The sequence below is a fragment of the Mytilus galloprovincialis genome, chromosome 10, assembly GCF_965363235.1.
Source record: "Mytilus galloprovincialis chromosome 10, xbMytGall1.hap1.1, whole genome shotgun sequence".
Classification (NCBI taxonomy): Eukaryota; Metazoa; Mollusca; class Bivalvia; order Mytilida; family Mytilidae; genus Mytilus; species Mytilus galloprovincialis.
Window position 1 is genome coordinate 53,192,741 of NC_134847.1, and position 22,024 is coordinate 53,214,764.

The 22,024-nt window shown below is 32.5% G+C and overlaps 1 protein-coding gene across 2 annotated transcripts in view; it reads left to right on the plus strand.

The window, feature by feature from the left end:
- Positions 1 to 22,024, plus strand: part of LOC143047828 (potassium voltage-gated channel subfamily KQT member 1-like) — a 90,326-nt gene that overhangs the window by 39,706 nt on the left and 28,596 nt on the right. For both annotated transcript variants that reach the window (XM_076221106.1, XM_076221107.1), the window contains exons 2-5: positions 11,676 to 11,766; positions 17,516 to 17,642; positions 18,077 to 18,155; positions 18,910 to 19,006. In XM_076221106.1, the coding sequence (XP_076077221.1) occupies positions 11,676 to 11,766; positions 17,516 to 17,642; positions 18,077 to 18,155; positions 18,910 to 19,006 (394 nt within the window). The remainder of the gene's footprint in view (positions 1 to 11,675; positions 11,767 to 17,515; positions 17,643 to 18,076; positions 18,156 to 18,909; positions 19,007 to 22,024) is intronic.

Here is a 22,024-nt window from a genome sequence, read left to right on the forward strand (position 1 = left end):
TACAATTAAATATTAATAAACGGACTACTGGCGCTTAAAAACAGACAATACAAATTGTAGAAAGAATATAGAATATTTATTACTAATAATACAACAAGTATATGTACAAAATATGTATGTGTGGATATTTGATAGGCCGCAGATAAAATGTTTAACCAGTTCCAGGGAGACAAACAAACCGATAGCCAAAGGATTGAAAAGAGCATATCGGTGACCCTATGATAACATAAGTGTCAAAACATCCCTCCTACGTGCAAGAGTGGACTGGACGGAGAACCCCCCTCTGTTTACACAGACCTCTGAAAACAACAGTCTCTCCGATTTTTTAAATGCAAACAACCTGAATTACGTGTACTGCGGAGATGACACCTCCCTTCTGATACCAGAAGTGGAGGGGATTCCTCTTGATGACAAGAGTGAACCCTAGGAAATTATTTGATACCCTCCACTAAAGAGCCGGTAGGGTAGAGATATGTGCCAGAGGGGGACAGTTCCAAGTCCGTTTATTGTCTCCCTGAACCGCCCCCTAAAGGATCTGCGACATCCAAGATTTTGTATAACCAAAATATAATCTTTAAATTTAAAGTTAGATTCATAAACAAAAATTAAGTGTAAATTTCTACTACGCTAAAGTAATAAGTCAATTATAAACTGATAGTGTCTAATCAACGCAGACAAATTAAAAGTCAATCATACACTGCTAATGTCTTATCAGCATTCAAAGGAATAAAAATGTCTTTTTATCAATTAATCTACACTTTTCTCCATATCTTCTCAGTAAACAAAGTCCATCGAGACATCAACATCTGTCACACAGCGTGAAGCTGAAAAATACAACAAACTGGCACAGCAATATCGTTCAAATAAATGCATTCACTACAAAAAGATATAATAGATAAGTAGTAATTAAAATATTTAAAAATAGATTCATTGGGAGGCGTGGGTGGGATTTTTTGTGATAACAAAATGTTTGTATAAAGCTAAACAGATGCTATGTGAGAAAGTTATAACGTGCTTTACACTCTTAAGAACAAAATGCACGTGATAGTAATCATTCTTAACAAGAGGCGTTCCCAAAATGTAAGACAGTGTAAACGGACACTTTTGATTTACAATACAAACACGTGTACAAATCCAAAAACAACATACGCCAGTAGCCTCATTAAATTCAATTATCTGATAAACAATAATTGCTATTAATAAACGGACTACTGGCGCTTAAAAACAGACAATACAAATTGTAGAAAGAATATAGAATATTTATTACTAATAATACAACAAGTATATGTACAAAATATGTATGTGTGGATATTTGATAGGCCGCAGATAAAATGTTTAACCAGTTCCAGGGAGACAAACAAACCGATAGCCAAAGGATTGAAAAGAGCATATCGGTGACCCTATGATAACATAAGTGTCAAAACATCCCTCCTACGTGCAAGAGTGGACTGGACGGAGAACCCCCCTCTGTTTACACAGACCTCTGAAAACAACAGTCTCTCCGATTTTTTAAATGCAAACAACCTGAATTACGTGTACTGCGGAGATGACACCTCCCTTCTGATACCAGAAGTGGAGGGGATTCCTCTTGATGACAAGAGTGAACCCTAGGAAATTATTTGATACCCTCCACTAAAGAGCCGGTAGGGTAGAGATATGTGCCAGAGGGGGACAGTTCCAAGTCCGTTTATTGTCTCCCTGAACCGCCAAATGAATGGGGGTCTTATAAATCCCCATTCATCGCCAAACATTCTCTGCGCTCATTTATCTGGTGGGAAAACCTTAGCAACACCGAGTACGAAAGTTTCAATGGCAGCCTGAATGTTATTTAGGAAAATGCCAATACCGACTTGTGACAGGTGGCAGCCGTCATGTCTAAATAAATTGTGCTCAGAGGCTTTGATAGTTGGATACCTCGAAATATATTGGCCTTCGGTCTTTATAAATGATCTTACGGCACAATTGACTCTTTTTCTAGCTATTTCCACTAACTTTGGCCTTAATGTTCCATGCCAATAGGGCCTTGGTAAAATGTCTGACCAAATTATTCTAATGTCAGGTGCAAAAACCTTTATTCTCAAAATTGAACATTTGATGTTCTCTATTAGCTCTTTTGATTTCATAGAAACTAAATCATTTGCACCTAGATGTATAAAAATATAATTAGGGGCTGGCCACTTTTTGATTTCACTTTCAAAAGATGAATCCAGATCTTTCCATTTCATTCCTGATTTAGTTATCCATTTAACTTGTACTCCAAGCCTATCCAAATTAAGGTTTTTCCCACCAGATCGGCTAGCAGCTGTTATGCCAGCCCAATGGGGAATAGAAGATCCCATTATCCAAATAGTTGACTGCAGCTCATGACCTACAAACCGAAAACTATTTAAGGAGTTTGTTATAATGGTGTATACTTCTGTTCTATATGTACATATAAAGAAATTGAAAAATTTTGAAATTATTTTCACCACGGAATCCTGATGTAACGCTCAAATGCACCTGACGACCACCTTCCCCATTTTTTAATAGTTTCGTCATTAATACCACGTTTGCTCGCCTCTGTGGCGGCTCCAATTCTAAATGAATGAGATTTCAAAAGGTTAGGGTTTGGAATGTTACAAAAATTAACTGACTTTCTTAGCATGGCTGACAGTTGATAACGGGTAAGCGGTGATCCGTCAAAATGCATAAATAAATGACAACAGCCTGAAACCGCAGGACGTGCAGCTAAATATTTCTTCAAGGTTAACACAGGGCAAATGTTCGCGTTATCTCTGTATTTATTTATCACAATGAACGTTGAATAACCTCTCTGATCCGTTTTACTTTTCTTAATGTTAATTTTTAATTGACAATCTGACACGACCACATCCGACAATTGCAGTGCCTCGGTACTAGAATCAGATTTATTTTTTGTCGTAAATTCACTTACACGTAACATAGCGAAAAATGCCAAAATAAATGAAGATTTAAATAATAAAGATTCATAAGTAGATGAACAAATACTAGGGAGAGCGTCTGTAATCTGTCGTAATAATGGTAATGTTACCGGGGCCCTATTGTCTCTCTGTGGGTGATTTCTGTGTAAACCTTCAAGCATTTTTGATACCACAAAATTCTTAGTAGTATCCTCTAAATTACGTTCCTTGTGAGAAAAAGAAATGCCACTTATATATAATCGAACTGTAGCTGGAGAAAAATGCTTCAATGATAAATAAGCGATGAATTGTACTAACTGTTGAACAGGAACTGGCCATACTTTATCCAGTGTATATAGAAGTTGGAATGAATCAAGAACAGATCTCGCTCTTGAATAGCTTTTCCATGTATTTCCGGCTAACGAATCAGAAAAAAGTCTAGCTGATTCCTCTGTTATAGAATCCATACTTGGTTCGGAATTGGAGTTGGTGTCAGAGATGCATTTGGTGCTAGGTTCCGGAAACGGGACCACTGGCAACGAGAAATAGCATCAGCTATAGTATTGACCTTACCTGGGACGTGATCTGCTTTAATTAATATGTTATGATGTAATGTTTCTAGAACTAAACGTCTAACTAAAACCATGACATCTGATGATTTTGATGATTTCTTATTAATAATGTGCACTGCTCCTTCGTTGTCAATATGAAACAATACCTTTTTATTTCTAAGTTCAGACCCCCACAGAATGATCGCTACCATGACTGGAAATAGTTCTAAAAATGTAATGTTAGACAATAAACCGCGCTTATGCCACGTTCTCGGCCATAACCCGTGAGCCCATCTACCCTTAAAATATATGCCGAAACCAAGTGTGGACCCCCCGGCACTGTCTGTGTAAAATTCGAGCGCCTCGTTAGAGGTCCATAGTCTATCTGGCATAAGAGTAAGACCGTTAAAATTTTTCAAAAATGATTTCCACATCAAAAGATCAGCTTTTATGTTCGAAGTTATTCTTATTCTGTAATGTGGTTTATTCAAACCAATCGTTGAATCAATCAATCTTCTGCAAAAAGCTCTCCCCGGCACGACAACACGACATGCAAAGTTTAATGAACCCAAAAGGGATTGCATTTCTCTTAGCGTGACCTTCTTGCTTTTTAAAACAAAGGAAATTTTTTGAAGCAATTCATCAAGCTTATCTGAAGGTAAGCGGAGAGTCATGTCGGAAGTGTCAATTTCTACACCCAAGAATGTAAGCCGAGTCGTGGGAGAGATTGTTTTCTCATCCGCTAAAGGAATTCCCAGATCATTGCAAATAACCTTGAAAGTATGAAGCAGGTCAGCACATTGACAAGTTCCGCCCCTTCCCAAAAATAGAAAGTCGTCAAGATAGTGTACAATGGCGCCCTCGGATTGTCTTACAGAAACCGCCCAGTGTAGAAATGACGCAAACTTGTTAAATAAAGCACAGCTAATTGAGGCTCCAAAAGGGAGGGATTTATCAAAATAAAATTCTTGATTAATTTTGAAACCAAGAAGATCAAAATCAATCGGCGAGATAGGGAGTAATCTAAATGCTGAGCGGACATCGGACTTGCTGGCTAATGTCTTATTTCCGTATAATTTTATAACATCGACAGCGTCATCAATATTTGAGTAGACAACTGAACATTTCTTTGGATCAATAAAATCGTTGACGGAGGAATTTTCGGGATAAGATAAGTGGTGAATAACTCTAAACTGACCGTCCTTTCCCTTTGGAACTAATCCCAATGGCGAGATTCGTAAAGTAGGAATAGGCCTAAACTTAAAGGGACCAGCAACACGCCCTGCATCTATTTCTTTCTTAATTTTTTGAAGAAGTATGTCTGGTCTCTCAATAGCACTTTTTAAATTTTTGGAATCTGTAGGTAAACGAGGTCCTGAGTAATGTAAAGAAAAACCAAATTTGAAGCCGGACAATAAATACGAGGCATGTTCTAAAAGGGGGTAATCATGTAAATATATTTCTAAATTTTCAACCTTAACTGGGGAAAAACCAAGTGAAAATGTGTCTCTCTGTTTTGCCATTTTAATGTCTCTTACAAAAATAAGCTGGGTGTTGACCTCCGCATGCTGAGCATCCATGTTTGAATCTGCAGGGGTTAAAATTACACCGCTTCCCTTTTGTGTTGTATGCATTGCATGTTCTAGGTTGCTGAACATTTTGTTGGCCTGATGATTGACGAAAGGAATGAAGAGGCTCACTTTGAGAACTGAAACCTACTTTACTTTCATTACTTTGACCTTGATCTCTCATAGCTGTTGTTATATAAAATGACCATAAGTCTTGGTTTATGACAGCCCAAGATGACTGAGGTCTTTGTGCTTTGCGGAGTCTGAATTGCTCATCGTATGTTCCCCAACCGTGTGATTTATTTGCTGCAAAACGAATATCTCTCATGTACTTTAGCAATTCTTGAGCCAAAGAACTCTGTTTCTCTAGCAAAATACTCATATAAATCATGAAAGCGCTTGTCCATGTGTGTATATTTGGTATAGCGCGACATGGTAAAGATTCAATCCGCATGTGACCCCCTTTTACAACTAAATCACCTTCATGGTCAGGAAAATTTGCCAGTTCTCTAGGAGATTTAATCAACAAATTTAGGTCGATAAATTCATGTTTCCAAATTTTATCTTTTAGTTTCATGGGTACATAACACCCGATTTGGTCAAACAAACTTTCCTCAAGACAGGGAAGGCTTTGTGAAAACTGAATGTTTTCGTTAAATATGTTAGAATCTGTCCCAGTTGACGTTTGGGAGGGCCCTGGGTCACTACTAAAATCTATAACCGACTCACCAGATGATCTTGGATTAACTACACTAGCTAAAGGTTGTTCCTTCTCCTTAGGGTCGGCCATTCTTCGTCGTTTGACCCCCTGCCCTCTAGCTGGAGTCCCTTTCTTTGAATTTCCTCTTGGCATGGTATATTAGAAAACTGGTCAGCAAATGAAAAACTAGGATGGCACTAGATCTGGAAACTGGCAGCAAACAAACAGCTAGGATAGTTCGTAATTAAGACAAAGAACGTCACACTTATATACGGCTAATGTTTCTTCGTTATAAAAACTCTTAAGTCAACAAAATGTTTGTTTGCGATGATACTCCGAAAATAACTATGCAGGTGGAAATTGCACATAAAACTAAGAATATAGACTAAGTCGAAATTATTTTTTGTGATAACAAAATGTTTGTATAAAGCTAAACAGATGCTATGTGAGAAAGTTATAACGTGCTTTACACTCTTAAGAACAAAATGCACGTGATAGTAATCATTCTTAACAAGAGGCGTTCCCAAAATGTAAGACAGTGTAAACGGACACTTTTGATTTACAATACAAACACGTGTACAAATCCAAAAACAACATACGCCAGTAGCCTCATTAAATTCAATTATCTGATAAACAATAATTGCTATTATTTTAAAATTATAGTTTTCACTGTTATTAATATAAGTTAGATAAGTCATACAAATCTAATATTGAATTTCATCCAAATTCTTTCTTAATTTTCGGAACACGTTTTAGAAATATAAATGTGACGTCACTATTGGCGTTGCATTGACTATGGCTAACAGAGCTGTGATTTTGTAATGTATTCGTTCTTATGCTATAGCTAGTCACCACAACAGTTTAATTATGTATATCTATTATATAGTCATTTTATAAAATTTACTGTTTGCAAAACTATGTATTATTCTTGATAGTAATGATGTTTTTGTCCCAGACGAATAAACCTGGCCTCACAACTTTTTAGAACTTTTGGTCCTCGGCAATCTTCAACTTTGTAGTTGTTATGGCTTTTAAACTTTTTACATCTGAGCCTAGTTTTGTGTGGACGCAGCGCATGTCTGGCGTATGAAAGTATTTTTAACCTGTTAGCTTTTGACGATTATTATTCGTTTGTTTCTCTGTCCTATATTTTCTCAAATTTATCTGTTTATTTATTGTAAGCCTGTCGTGTAATGTTGTAATTTTAATGTTATAATTAACACTGCCATTAAAGCCGGAGGCTTGGCATGCCACAGAACTAAGTTCAACCCACCATTTTTTCATACAATGCTATGTACAAGGCAGGAAAATGGCTATTGTTACATTATAGTTCGTTTCTGTGTAAGTTACATTTCGGTGTTGTGTCTCTCTTATGTCGTAGTTCTCTTATATTTGATACGTTCCCTTAGTTTTAGTTTGTAACCCGGATTTGTTTTTTCTCTATCGATTTGTGAATTTTGAACAGCGGTATACTACTGTTGCCTTTATTTAGTAGAAAAAATATGTTGAAGATACATGTATCACATATATAATCTGGAGCTTAACTATCATTACGTTTATACATAAGAATGCATCTGTAACATTCAATAATATATCTTAAAGTATGTCAACAAAGTTGAAAAATCTGTCGAAGAGATGAAACACCATATTTGTGATTATAAGCGTGTTCAGTTAAACAATTTTGTCAAGATTCTTACAATTATTCTTTGCACATTCGTAGAGGGTCACCAAAATTATTGAGATATCCTGCTAGAGACAACAATTAACTAAAATGTTATAATAAAATGTCTCCAAGACTATATATCTTCTTCTTTTTTAACGTTATGTTACTTTAAAGTCGTGCTTATGTTCTACTCCTAGCATTTATTCAGCACAACTTTTCGAAGTTTTTGTCTTAAAGTATTTGAATATAAAAAAGAAGATGTGGTATATTTGCCAATAAGACAACTGTTCACAAGAGACCAAAACGACACAGACATTAACAACTATAGTTCACTGTACGACCTTCAACAATGATCAAAGCCCATACCGCATAGTCAGCTATAAAAGGCCCCGATATGAACTCTGCATTTGATGTGGCTTCCTACTGGGTTAAATCAAACGCCACTGATAGATCTTCTGTAATCGTGTAAATCGGCAGTCGTGTCTGACGCACCATAATATAAGCGTCATATCATTGATCATTTATCACATCAAATGTCTACAGAACCCAACTCAAATGACGGAATATATGTGCGATACATAAACGTGAAGGCTTTCTATGATTATAAAATAAGAAGATGTTGTTTGATTCTCAATGAAACAACTCTCCACAAGAGACTAAATTTCACAGAAAATAAAAGTCCTCACTTTTTCACACTTTCTGAAAATTTGAAACTGATTGCACCTTTTCAATTATGCTAACCTGTAATGATTTAATTTACACAAAAGCTTGTATTCTATTTCATAAAACAATTTTATAAACAAACATAGAAATAGTTTAAGATCTTTGAGTTGAAGTATAATGAATTTGTAGTCGCATTTTAAAGGTTGAGCTAACACTTTTTAGTACTTTGTTTGATCCTAACACTTAGGCAACTGTTTGGTAAAATGCGTATATTCTGAAATTATAATTGTGAGTGTTATGAAATATTTAAGGCATGTAATTTCTATTTACACGTTTTAATATCACAGTAATGTTCATCCTTTGAAATATTGAAACATTAGAACTAAATTGTAATATTCAAATCGAAACAATATCGAAACATTCCAAGTACTACCACTTTAAAACGATTGGAATATAGCTGTATCTATACAAAAGTTATTTTGAACATTACGATAATGTATATTGGACGATACGGCTTAGAATATAATACTTTGTATGTTTGTCTTATGACAGTTACCAACAAAATACTTCATTCATTTTGGAAGCCACTTTTCTTTCTTTGCTGGTGTTTGATTTATATATTCTCATATTTCATCAGACAGTATCAATATGGTAAGGGAAACGTAATCTAATAATACACAGTGTTCAATCATTCCTTGTCTCTCGGGTCTGTAGTTTTGCAATGCAATCATTTAATCATTGTTATTAAAGGCTTAAGAGTCATACATCACATAATAATATAGTTTCCACTATTGATATAATGAATGGGAATTCTAACTTCAGACTTCGCTTGAGTCTAATTATCCAATCATTGCTCATTTTTCTGGCAATGAACTCGTTTCAAGCCTAAATAAGTCGTGTTTACATTGATATTTGAACATTATCGCGTCGTATAAAGCCTAGACAATGAATTAGATCCAAATCAAAATAAAGGTAAAAATATAATAACATTGCAGATATATTATTTTAATTTTGAATGTTGTTTATCCATTGGTAACTTCTTACTCCTGTTTTGTCTACAATCATATGTCACACGACATGTGTCTGTTGTGGACGAGAATAGGTTAGTTCTCATATTTGTAGCATCTGAGTTGAATCAAAGTGTGTTTTAATCTTTAGGAATCTATACAAATTTTATTCTCTGCTCATCGTTCGATGGTCAATTTGTCATTACGTGAGTATGATCAGCAGTCAAATGTAAATGAGGAGCAAGTGCAAGTGATTTTGAAGTCTCAGTCTCAAAGAAATACTCGTTTAACATTGGTTGTGGGAAAGTCTTTGATATCTCAATATTGTCTTATTTAATTGACACTTATCATTCCACTGAATTAATACTGATTTTGACGAGCTCAATGATCAATCAAAGCATTTTAAGATAGACCCTTCAAAACTCATGATGAAAATCGTTTAATTAATTACGTTTCATAAGTTTGATATTTGCTCACGATTTTTTTTTTTTTTTTTTTTTTTTTTGTAATTATAATCTTATCGTATGTTCACTTGAAACCTTGCTCTTTCTATTGCTACACACGCTATATAACATCATTTCGGATAATACTGTGTACAGGTATTATTTTAAAATTGCCATAATCGTATGTTTACAGATTTATATCAAAGCCCAATTATTGTCTTTCTGTTTATTGTTTATTTATAACACCGGCCAGAAGTAAAATTGTTATGTAAATAAACACCACAAGATACTTCGATAATAACGGATCTTATCATATGGCTGCCTTCTTTTCTTTTTGATGCATGGTTCTCTTTCCTTCATAACAATTATTGATTTTACATACGTTTATTAAATGTTATTTATGATAATAGATACAGTTTCTTTTTTTTTCCATTTACCATTTTTACAATCTTAAATCAACTTGCTAAACCTATAACAAAACGAATCCTTAACAGAACCTATCATAATATTAATATTTCACTACTTCATGAAAACTGATTGATAAATACACTTGAAACTATGGAGGGAATGTATCCGAGTGTCCATGCCGTAAGAAAATTCAAAAACAACGAATTTGATCATATTTTAACTTTAACGTATGCTGAGATATTTTGACATGTGAAAAGTTCAAGTGACAAGTAGAAATCTTCGACAATGACGTATATCATCATATGTGTTTATAGTATGAGATATTTAAGCGAGGAGATCAAGTGACAAGTTGCGTCAAGTTACTCGATATTTTCTTTTTTAATTGATACTTAAAATTTCTCTCAATTAAAACTGTTTCTAACGAGTTGAATGATCAATCGAAGCATTTTTAGATAGACCCCTCAAAACTCATGAATTAATAACGTTTTCTAAGGTTAATATTTAATCAATTTCTTGTTATCACAATCTAGTCTAATAAACATTGACATTTCGCAGTTGCTATTGTTACACACTATATTCTATGCTGGATAATACTGTACACGGGTCTTTTCTTAATATTAGCAAGAAGTTATGTTTGTATTTTCCAGATTGATATCACAGTACTATATGAATTGCTTTTCTCTGCCAAGTTTATAACAAACCCATCTAAAAGACGTACACATGTCATGTTAATTTATTATTTAAATCATTGGTTCGTATTTGGTTCATCTCATTTTGTATACATTTAGACATTTTCGCTGATACAAGCAATCGAAATAGCCATAGCAAATCATTAATGTACGGATGATTATTAACGTACTCTCATACATATATATGTACCAAGTCACCTGTCGTATGCAACTTCCGTTCTCTTTAGCTATTCATTTTTCTCGACTTTTTGTTGTCTTTTTTTATGCCTTGATCGCTGACTGAATTGCTATGTATTTTGTTGTTTTGAGTTCCATATGTCAGTTTACAGATCCAAATGTTTGAAAGAAAGGTTCATACTAAGAAAATTGTTTTACCCTGTGTGCCACATTTGCAGTTCTTGTGTAGATTTCAGAGCAATCAGTGCATGACATATTGCAGACTCTTGAATATTTATGAAGACTGTATGTTGCACTCCTGGAGTATTCTAATGTTTTTGCAGTTAAGTGAATGTCTTATTGACGTTTACCCAATATTAATTTGTGTATATACATAATCTAATATTTACAAAATTAGATATACCAAAAGTGTATATAAAGTGCATAACAATGAGTTGTGGAATTCATGCTATCAATTTATTCTGTTTGTCCTGTCAAATTTTCAAGCTTCGCCTCAAAAATTAGGAAATTAAATATTTATGTGTTAAAATTTTCAAATCGATCCCTCGCCCCACTTTTTAGAGTCCACAAATCCGTAGAACATGAACTTAAATTGGAGTGGCCTCGGGGAATTAATAAAAATTGATTGAAAAAAAAAACAGAACAAGAACTTGATCACAACTTATGTAAAGAAGTGAAACTCGAAGCTTCAATAACATAGAAAGCTGAAGTGTGAGAACCTGTAAATAAGCTATATACAAATTTAAAACTATTTGAAACTCTATATTTTTTTAATCCAGTTTTTATATAAAATAAATAGTTGTTTGAGTTTCAAAGATGTAGGTCAACATTGTGTGATGTTTACAATTTCAATCAGAATTTGATTCAATTCTTTTTGTTCTATTTCAGATTCATGATGGTGCTAATCTGCCTTATCTTTAGTGTCTTATCAACAATTGGAGATTACGATGATTTTGCCATGGAAACGCTATTTTGGATGGTAATTCACAGGCTTATTTCATTGATATATTTATTCTTAGACTAAGGATTTTCCTAATGAAAAATTGATTGAATTTTACATGGAAAAAAGATTATCCTTACTTAAAGTACATGGACATTGTTGTAAAAATTACAATTACATGTTGAAAATCTTGTTATAGTATACTGAATCATTTTCAAATAAGGTATTCATGTGTTTTTAAACAAGCATGGTAGGACAAATTTTACACACCAATCATCTAATTGCATGTATATGTAAACGAAATAGCAAAATTGGTTATCACAATATGCAATTATTTCAGGTCCAGATCTATACCTTCCATTTATTTAGATTTCTTTATTGCAAATATTTTTTTGTATTTTTAGCTTTTATTCTTTTATCTTCTTATACTTACTTTATCGTAAAATGAAAAAAAAAAACAGAAACAAATCATCTAGTTTCAAAGAAAATCCAACACTAAGATTTCTTTTTTGAACTTTAAAGACCAAAATGTATGTGCTTAAGAAATCACCTTCCCTGTTCTTATAAAAAGTATAGGTTTTGCAAGGGAAAATTCCAAACAAAGCTTAAAAAAATAAAAAAATAAACGAGGTATTGCATTATTGAATAGGAACTGTAACTTTCACTGCTACTTATTTAATCGATGGTTGCTCTGTCATTGATCGTCAGTATACGATAAATATATGTTTGCAGTAACAGATTCATGTAGTCGAAATAAGCTCTGCTAGAAATTGAGTGTATAAACTACAGGCATTGTTTTGCTTGAGAGTAGGTGTGCAATGTTTTCAAGCAATACTCATTTTACCTCTCAATTTTGGGGAAAACAAAAAAAAGTAAAAATTCAATTTCAGAATTTATATGAATGTTATATTCAATGTAATATTTTATTGTTTTCTTTCTTTTTTTTTTTTTTTTTTTTTGCTAAATCACTTCACAATTTTAACCACAATATAATTTATCTATAACAAAATAGCGAAAACGCATTAAATTCAAAAACATTTTGAAACTCAGTCTGCGTTTAATAGTTTTGTAACTTGATAAACAAAACCAATTTGTGTTCAGATTATGTTTGCCAGGTCTAGCATAACATGCAATTTATGTATTCTTAATCTGTAGTATTGTCACATGATTTGTGGACGCTAATGTACCCAAAGGTATAAATCACTATAAAGAATGTATCCAGATTCACAAACACTCATGTTTTATTTTCAACATCTGTCTCGAGGTATGTTTAATGTCAATATTAAAACACATTAATGATCCTCATACATTAATCATCTATTTGAAATATGATTATGTTGTAAAGTTTTTCGAACTAAAGTGAATCTAAATACACATTTAAAGCAAACAATTTAGTACTTCTATTAATGGAATACTGAGAATTACATGTTTCTATATTATATATAGATATTGGTTTTGTCCTAGTGATGATTTTCCTTATTACATCCCAGCTTAAACAGGGATGATCTGAGTCGGATCACCCCTACCAGATCACCCCAGTTTGAGTTTCTTTGTTATGCATGCTTTCCTTTGTTCTGTAACATTTTGGCGGGAATGTCAAATCCTTATAATGTTAATACAACTTATAACTAATTATACGGAAAAGACTATATATCAAAATTCACATAGAAAACATCCAGTGTATATGCTGGGATTCGAACTCAAGACCTTTAGCATAGCAAGCCACGACACATACAACTACACCAGGACGACTGGATACGAACAATCAGTCATTTAATATACTTAAAGGAAGCAAGATATTTTTATAAGTGGGGCGAGCTGGCAGACAATTATTCAGTGGAGTTTAAACCCTTTTTGTTAATAAGTGAGTTGTCAGACTGATTGTTCAATTTGATTTTACACTTTTTCAAAAGTGGGGCGTTTCGGTAACCAAGAGTGGGGCGATTTTTTTATATAAAGTGGCGATATAGTGTGGGCCAATGGGCCAGTGGGGAGAGTTGACATTGTTTGATATCTACTAATCGTGTTCAGGGGTCCTAAAGGTTATGCATCATATACATGTAGTAATATATAAAGTATATTATAATGGTTGTGTGGCGTTCTAAACTACATTTTATGAATTGTAAATGTTTTTTCGTCTAATCTAAAACAGCTGGGATGTAAAATAGTTAACCCATTCGGACTTGGTGTGTCAGTGTTAGATCACCCTCTGACCTCCGGTCATCGGGGTGATCTTACACTGACACATCGCGTCCTCGTGGGATAACTATTAAAGATCACAAGACGTCGTTTAAGACCCTCGAAGTAACACAACTGGATGTGCTCACACATATTCTAGATAAATCTTGTGCTGTCTAATATTTTACTATTTATACACTTTCTCTGATTCCTTGTTATTTACGAAGTGTTTTATGTTAGTTTGCTAATGAAGTTGTTTTTGTTTACACTTCAAAAGTATAAAAAAAAAACATCGATTAGCAATGTTTGGGACGAGTTTAATATTACAATTATAGATTTTACTGCTTCAATTTCTTATTTTTTCTCTATATATATGATTTATATAACCGATTGCTGACTAGTATCTATTATATTTTGTCGTTTGTCAAGTAAGCTCCACGTTTATCTTACCGTGTGACTCTTATATATTAAAAACCATATCGTCAGACTAAAATCCATCGCAATACTTTGAACATCTAGTTTCCTCACGAACTTATAAGGCTATTATGTATCAAATAATTTTCATGGCTGACAAAAAAATCAGAGCACCTGATTTCACTCCTGGTTTTTAGTGGAGTACGTGTTGTTTCTTATTTATTATTTATATCTGTTGATGTAAATGTCCTTTGGTTTTATAAGTTCTTGGGTTCTCCTTGGTTTTGATTGTTATTGTCTTATTTTGCCCAGCTCATTTTATAAACCGAATAAGACGTCTAATTGCATTCAAAGTCACAAATATTCATTTCAAAGTATATTTAAATGCAGCTAGTCTTTATTATAAACACGCCACATTTAACAAAAATGGTTGCAAATGTCACAATGCATATCAAATATAGAATTGTATTGATTTCGTCTGAAGAACATCTCATATACTGATTGCTGAATTGGCATAAAATTTCGAAATTGTTGAATGTCCCTCTGGTATCTTTCGCCCCTTTTTGGTTGTCAATCGCTTTAGCACTGTATTTGAATAAACCTTTAAACTGATTTGATTCGTCCTTCCTTGTAGGTCTCAGTAATGTTCAAGATTGTGCACATGTATCGAAATGGAAGTAATGAAATGAAATACGACAGATTGTCTCTTGCTGGAGATAACAAATACATGACCTTCAATTAAAAAAAACACCTCTTTCTCGAATAAAAAAATTATCACTAAATTAACCTGATGTGTATTATCTAACTTCAAATATATCATGACAATCAAGTTTACATACAACTGTAGCATAGGTAAAGGAAAAAAACAGAAAAAGTCTCACAGACATGTATTTTCGGCTCCCTTTTCCCATCCAATTTTTTAAGATTCTCACAAATATGAATTTCAAACAGTTTTTACGGTAAAATATTATTTTAACATTTTCGAGGTCTTTAAGAGACCGAAAACAATACAAAATTCACTGTTCTTAATTTCATTTTATTTCTAAGATCTCCTGTGCAGTTTGTTATATCTACTGTGGTTTTTATTTGTTTTAATCTTTATTATAGATTAAATCTTTGATATTTTTTATTTTTTTTTTTTTTTTTTTATTATTTCATTTCATTATTTCATTACGGTAAAAAGAAATGATAAATTGCAGAACAGACATTTTGACTTCCTCAATGCCCGATATCAGTTAACTAATTATCTTTCGTGACATGATGCACTATCATCACTGACTCTAATACTTTGACTGTTAAAACTAGTCATTAAGTATATTAACACTTCAGATCCCTTTGACATCCTGTGATAAGACTAAAAGAGTAATGAGATAAAGCATGCAAGGACAGTATACAATTGTGGTAGACCTATCATTTATTGAAAAAGCCGTCACGAGTGTTTGTGTCGTGTGCGTTCATTCATACAAAAATCAGTCAACGCCTCATTATTCATGAGTTTTTTCTCTTTTGTTTTTAGATTTGTTTGACAAAAGACAACTAATGCAATAATATTTTCTCTTACAAGTATTTGGCGGGGTTCTTGTTGTTCAGTGTTTTGTCTTTTGGTCTTTCTTCTTTTTTTTAATTGTAAGTTTGAGTGTCACTTTGGTATCCGTCGTTCATAATTGATATATGGTACATCGTTCACTTCCCCTCAAATGCATGAATGTATACTAGTTTTATTATCACTCTGTTTGGATAGTTATTGGATGCTGTATATTGCAATACTGTTTTACTTTCTTTCAATACCTTGAAGCTGCTTCTTTCGTTGTTATAAATAGATATAATGGGTTCCTAAAATATTAGAAAATTAAAGAAATATATCTTATCTAAAAATGTCGCAAGGTATCAGTAGATACACAGCAATACAAAACAAATATGTCTACAATGACTTAAAACATCAAACGCGTAAAATTAATTAGAATTGGAACATGACATTCTGAGTGATGTTTGTTGTATCGAAAAACAAACAAACTAGGTTGAATTAATTACAAAAAAGTTGTATGTTAAACAATCGACACGACAATCTGATTAACAAACATCCATTACACAACTCGAGGTCAGTAATCATGGTAATGTTAAATCTTTTTTTTTTATTATTATTTTATTAATTTTTTTAGATGTTTTAATCTAGAGCTATGTTGTAAGGATTTTGGTCAATCTTTAAGAAACTGCTAGTGATCTTCTGTAGGTAGTTCGGACGTTTTGTCGTTTTGTTTGTGTTTATGCTTATCAACGTTTCGGATGAATTAGACACATTAAAGCTATTTTTTAAGTCTTTACTAGTCTTGTGATGTTATACTATGTTCTAAATTAGAAGAGCTGAGCGCTAACAACCATTTTAAACATCACTGACTGTCTGAAACCAAGACAAAAAAAAATCTAGTTGTAAGTGGGTCTGCTATAATTGTTGTTTATTGGTTAAGTTTCAATCAAGCTGACTCTTTAATCTTTTCTGTCCTGTAAAAGCTTACTTTACGGTAGTAGTTTACTTATGTCAAAGGTTATACGATGTCCTGCTGTTGTTTGCAACCATTTCTTTCAGGGGTTTAGTTGAAAAGTCTCCGATTAACAAACGTGCCTAATCTCACTTATTACATATGCAGATTGTTCAAAGGAGACAATAAGTCGTAATATCAAAATATCTCATCTTTTGTTGCTGAGCAACTGTTTGACGAACACATATTCAATGACATCTATTGCTTCCATGCCCTCATAGTGTGTTATTTTAATAAGATGTACTTTCCTTATTTGAAAATTTCTTTAATTGGGCATGAGCCTTGAGGTTACACAGTGTATTTCCATCTGAAAATTCAAATCAAGTTGCATGAGTCAATACAAGGAAATTGACATCATCATTAAAGGCCGTCTCTTTCTTGATTCCACCATCTAGCCTTCTATGTGTCTTTTCTTTCAATAAGAAAAAAAAGTAGTAAATATTTTCTTTTCTCTAAAATAATATTGTTGAAAGTGTTTTCAATCTCATTTCATTTTCATGTATTTTATCCACTAAGTATGTGCACATGACATTGTCAATTCTCGTCAAAACAATCAAATTTGCCATGCACTACTTACAGACAATACCTGCTTATAAAGAGACAAACTACACATAAATTACTTGTTACCGAAATCAAACGGAAGTTGTTTTTTTTTACAGGAGATAGTTTTAGTATGTTTCTTTGGCTTAGAATATGTGATACGGTTATGGTCAGCGGGTTGTAGAAGTAAATATATGGGACTTAAAGGCAGATTTAAATTTGCCAGAAAACCAATTTCTATAATAGGTAAGTGGAAATTTCCATTTAAAATTTGAACGCTTCTTGTTAAGTCTTAATAGGTATGTAAAAGCGTTGACTGAGGCACATTTTGTATGAAGCAATGTATTTCGGTGTGGATTACATATTTCTTATCCTAGATCATATATAAATAAACTAGATTTAAACATGCATATGAAATATTGGTAAGCGGTTTAATCCACCATTTTCTAAATTTGAAAATGCCTGTATCAAGTCAGGAATATGACAGTTCTTGTCCATTTGTTTTTAATGCGTTTTGTTATTTGATTTTGCCATGTGATTATGGACTTTCCGAATTGATTTTCCTCTAAGTTCAGTATTTTTGTGATTTTACTTTCTTTCGGTATATGCTTAAATAATCACAAAAATGAATTTCCAATCGTGTCGTCATTTGTTTTCAACATTATTTATTTTTGTTTCAGATTTAATTGTAGTGATAGCCTCTATAGTAGTATTTACATTTGGATCTGAAGGACAAGTTTTTGCAACATCAGCAATAAGGTAACTGAGCATATTTTGAAGCAAATGTAACAGTGATTTGTCGATACATGGTAGTAAAGTTGTTCAAACGACAACTTCAAAACAAATAATCAAATAAAAGATACCAGAAGTGCTCCTCAAAATTAGTAAATCTATAGTAAGATGTACAAGTCAAGAAAACCTTTTAGGAAATTAAATAGTCCCCAAACGGGACCGGGTCTAATGCGTTGACAAGGGTATACGCCACTACTTTTCAAACATCACTATAATTGTTAAATGCAGTTCCATAAATGCGTATAAACCTAAGGAGTATTCTAAAAAAAAATGATGCGCAGTCGAGATTTAGGATATATGCGAGCATTGAATTACATTTAAGATAGTGTAGGATGCCATGAGGTACTAATTCACCTTAATTTTGGGCCTCATTGTGAATTTCAGATGAAAGACCGTGATTGAATCACTGTTCGTTGATTGTTTTATATGTTTGCATAGGGATTATTTCATGTATTGATATACTAGCATATTACTTTTTCCATCCCTCTATATACAAAGTTTTATGTTGAGAAGAATTCGTTGCTGATTGATTCTTTTCATAACCAACAAATGAAATTACATTCTACTAAAGCATTTTCTTAAACAAGACTTGAAAACTCACATTCACTAGTCGCAAGAATGTACTAAATGTGGATAAAGACGATAGAATATTTATGACATATGCATAACACTGAAATATAATTGAATTAAATCCTAAGTGATGTTGATATTTACATTTCAGGGGTGTACGATTTTTACAAATACTGCGCATGCTCCATGTAGACAGACAAGGAGGCACATGGAGACTTCTAGGATCAGTCATTTATTTACACAGACAGGTATCTACAATCAAAATAAAAAATCAATAAGGGTATAAATCCACCAATTGTTGTATATTTGGTACGAACAATCTTGAAATTCAGACAATAACTCGATTTGTAACTTTTACCACTGGGTGCACTTGATTATTTATTTATATAAACTTGTTCATCATGTATACTTGGTAGAGTCAAATTCAAGCTTTTTATTACGTACATTTTACAGATTACATTAGTTAAAATAGTTTCAACAAAAGATAAAAAAAATAACAGTTACTTTCCCCGATAGGTCGAAATGGTCGAGTACAAATATGTGCAACAGCAAAGGATTATTATCTCTTCAATTCAGTCAGACTTGCTCATATTTTACTTCATTAGAATTGAAAAATTAGTAAACATCGTTAAAAACTTACTTTACCAAACTGTCAAATACTGTTAGCCGTTTAAAATATGTCACATTGTGCGATATCAGTATCAAAGGAGCATATTATTTGCATTGCCTTTTTAAACTGTTTAAAACGAAACTAAAGATTTGCACTTTATTGAATACCTTGTTTTGAAGACTACAGTTTCCTTCTTTATGATAAATTACGTATACAGATATTTATTTAGGTAATTGTTCAACATGGTACTTATACTTGGTTGGTATTACATAAATGAACGGTATTAGCTTTGATCATTGCCGAAGGCCGTACGATGACCGATAGTTGTTAATTTCTGTGTCATTTGTTCTCTTGTGGAGAGTTGTCTCATTAGCAATTATACCACATCTTTTTTTTTATATTTATAGTCAATAAGATAAACCCCCTTGAATAACAAAGTACACTTATAAATCACACTACAAACCATTAAAAGTCTGAAATGGCCTATATCTGTACTCGACTGTACTGATTTTTACTCGACCAGTCTGAATTTGTCTGAGATTTACTTGATAATACTCGACTGTAGTCTGAACCATACTTAACAGTCTGAATGTGTACTTGACCAGTACTTAACCATTTTATACGAGTCTGAACCGTACTCGACCTAGTCTGAACCGTACTCGACCTAGTCTGAACCGTACTGGACCTAGTCTGAACCATACTCGACCTAGTCTGAACCATAGTCGACCAAGTCTTAACCAAACTAGACCTATTCTTTGTATCTATCAACTGAATTTTATCAATTTAGGAATTTTTTTAATAAAAATGAAATTTGCACAACAACTTGAAATTAAAAAATGTATTCAATACAGTATTGAAATTAAAATTTCACAATAATCAATCATAATATAACTTCAACTCAACTTTAATCAACACTTACATACTAATAAATATTAACTTTAAAAATATAAATAAAACAAGCTGATCAAATAATCTAAAAAAATGAATTGTGACTAATATTTTCAATATTATTCAAAATTTCTGTAGTATTTTATGGTAACTGGACTATCTTCACCATTAACTAAAGCCTAGTATAGATTTATGGTGTCAGTTGAGTTCAGGTAATAATGCAGTGAATGGTTTTTTTATTTAGATATATATAAAATAGTATATTAAACAACTTAATAAATTTTTAAAAAATAAGAGCTTAGTTGTTTTGTTTTATTAAACAAAGAATTTAATATAATCATGATAATAGAATTTCCATAGCAATCCTTTATAACCTTTTTAAAAACGGAAATGTATTCCAAAGTATCACTAAAAAAAATTTCAATTAATTTAAGTATTTTTTTGTCAAATTAACATGTCATACATAAAGCACTTTAATATCTTCTAATTACCTCAGTACATGTGTGTTTTACAGGTAAAAAGAAAGCCCTATTTTCTTAAATTCGTGTATTACTTATCTAGTACATACATGTATATTCGAAAGGCCTTGTTATTTAATTTAAACAGGATGTTGCAATTTTGAATCAATGTTATTTAGAATTTAATACCTCTGACCAGGTGTGATCTTATTTATGAGTTTGCCCCCAAGCAGAGGTTATACTTTATATTTTACCACCAATCAGAAAAACAATTTTATTTATTTGTTTAATTTTATCCCTTTTTGATATAAGTTATATATAATATATTTTTTTATCCTAAATATAATCAGAGATATATTTCTTTTATAAGGTTAATTTTTTTTATAAATTTTGTTGGCTGTTGTTATATATGTCAGTTAAAAAGAAATTTATTTTAACAGTTATAAAAGTAGAGGTTTTTTGGTCTAGTATGGTTCAGACTGGTCGAGTATTGTTCAGACCTTTGGTTAAGTATGGTTTAAACTGGAAAAATAGGTCGAGTACATGCCGAGAATGGGTTAAGACTGTTTCAGACTGGTCGAGTAATAGTTCAGACTATTTTCAACGGCAAAAATAAGAGTCAAGTACGATTCAGTACAGTCAAGTATGGTTCAGACTGGGGTCGAGTAATGTCAAGTAAAAGTCAGACCAATTCAGACTGGTCGAGTAAAAATCAGTACAGTCGAGTACAGATATAGGCCATTTCAGACTTTAATGGTTTGTAGTGTCATTTATAGATGTACATGTAATGAACCAAACGTACTCATCGAAGCATAATCTATATCAATAGTTTCTTTCAAGGTTTTTCATGTCATATCCATATATATTAAATCACCTAAACTTATAGTTTACTATTTCGTACTGGTTCTCAAATTTATATTACATGCTTTAATAGACGTTAGAATATTGTTTTCATTTCCTTCAAAATATTATATTTCATTATGATTATCTGAGCTCATTGCGTTTATAAATGTTATAGCATGTATTGCTTTATTTACTATTTGACACAGTTTGAGTATATTTATATATGACACGGAAAAACTAGGGGTACTTCTACCAAAGCTCACAAATTTAAACATCTGTACCAATCTGTAACATATGAATTAATGAAAAAGTCAATTATCAGCATAACGGAAAATCAAACAGAATATATATATACGTATAGTCACTTTATACAGGTGATGTGCATTTCGAAAATATCTTTCTTTGTAGGGGTATTCGGGACACTTTTTCTGAAATTTAAAAACATAACAGGTGCAGTAAGTCAAACT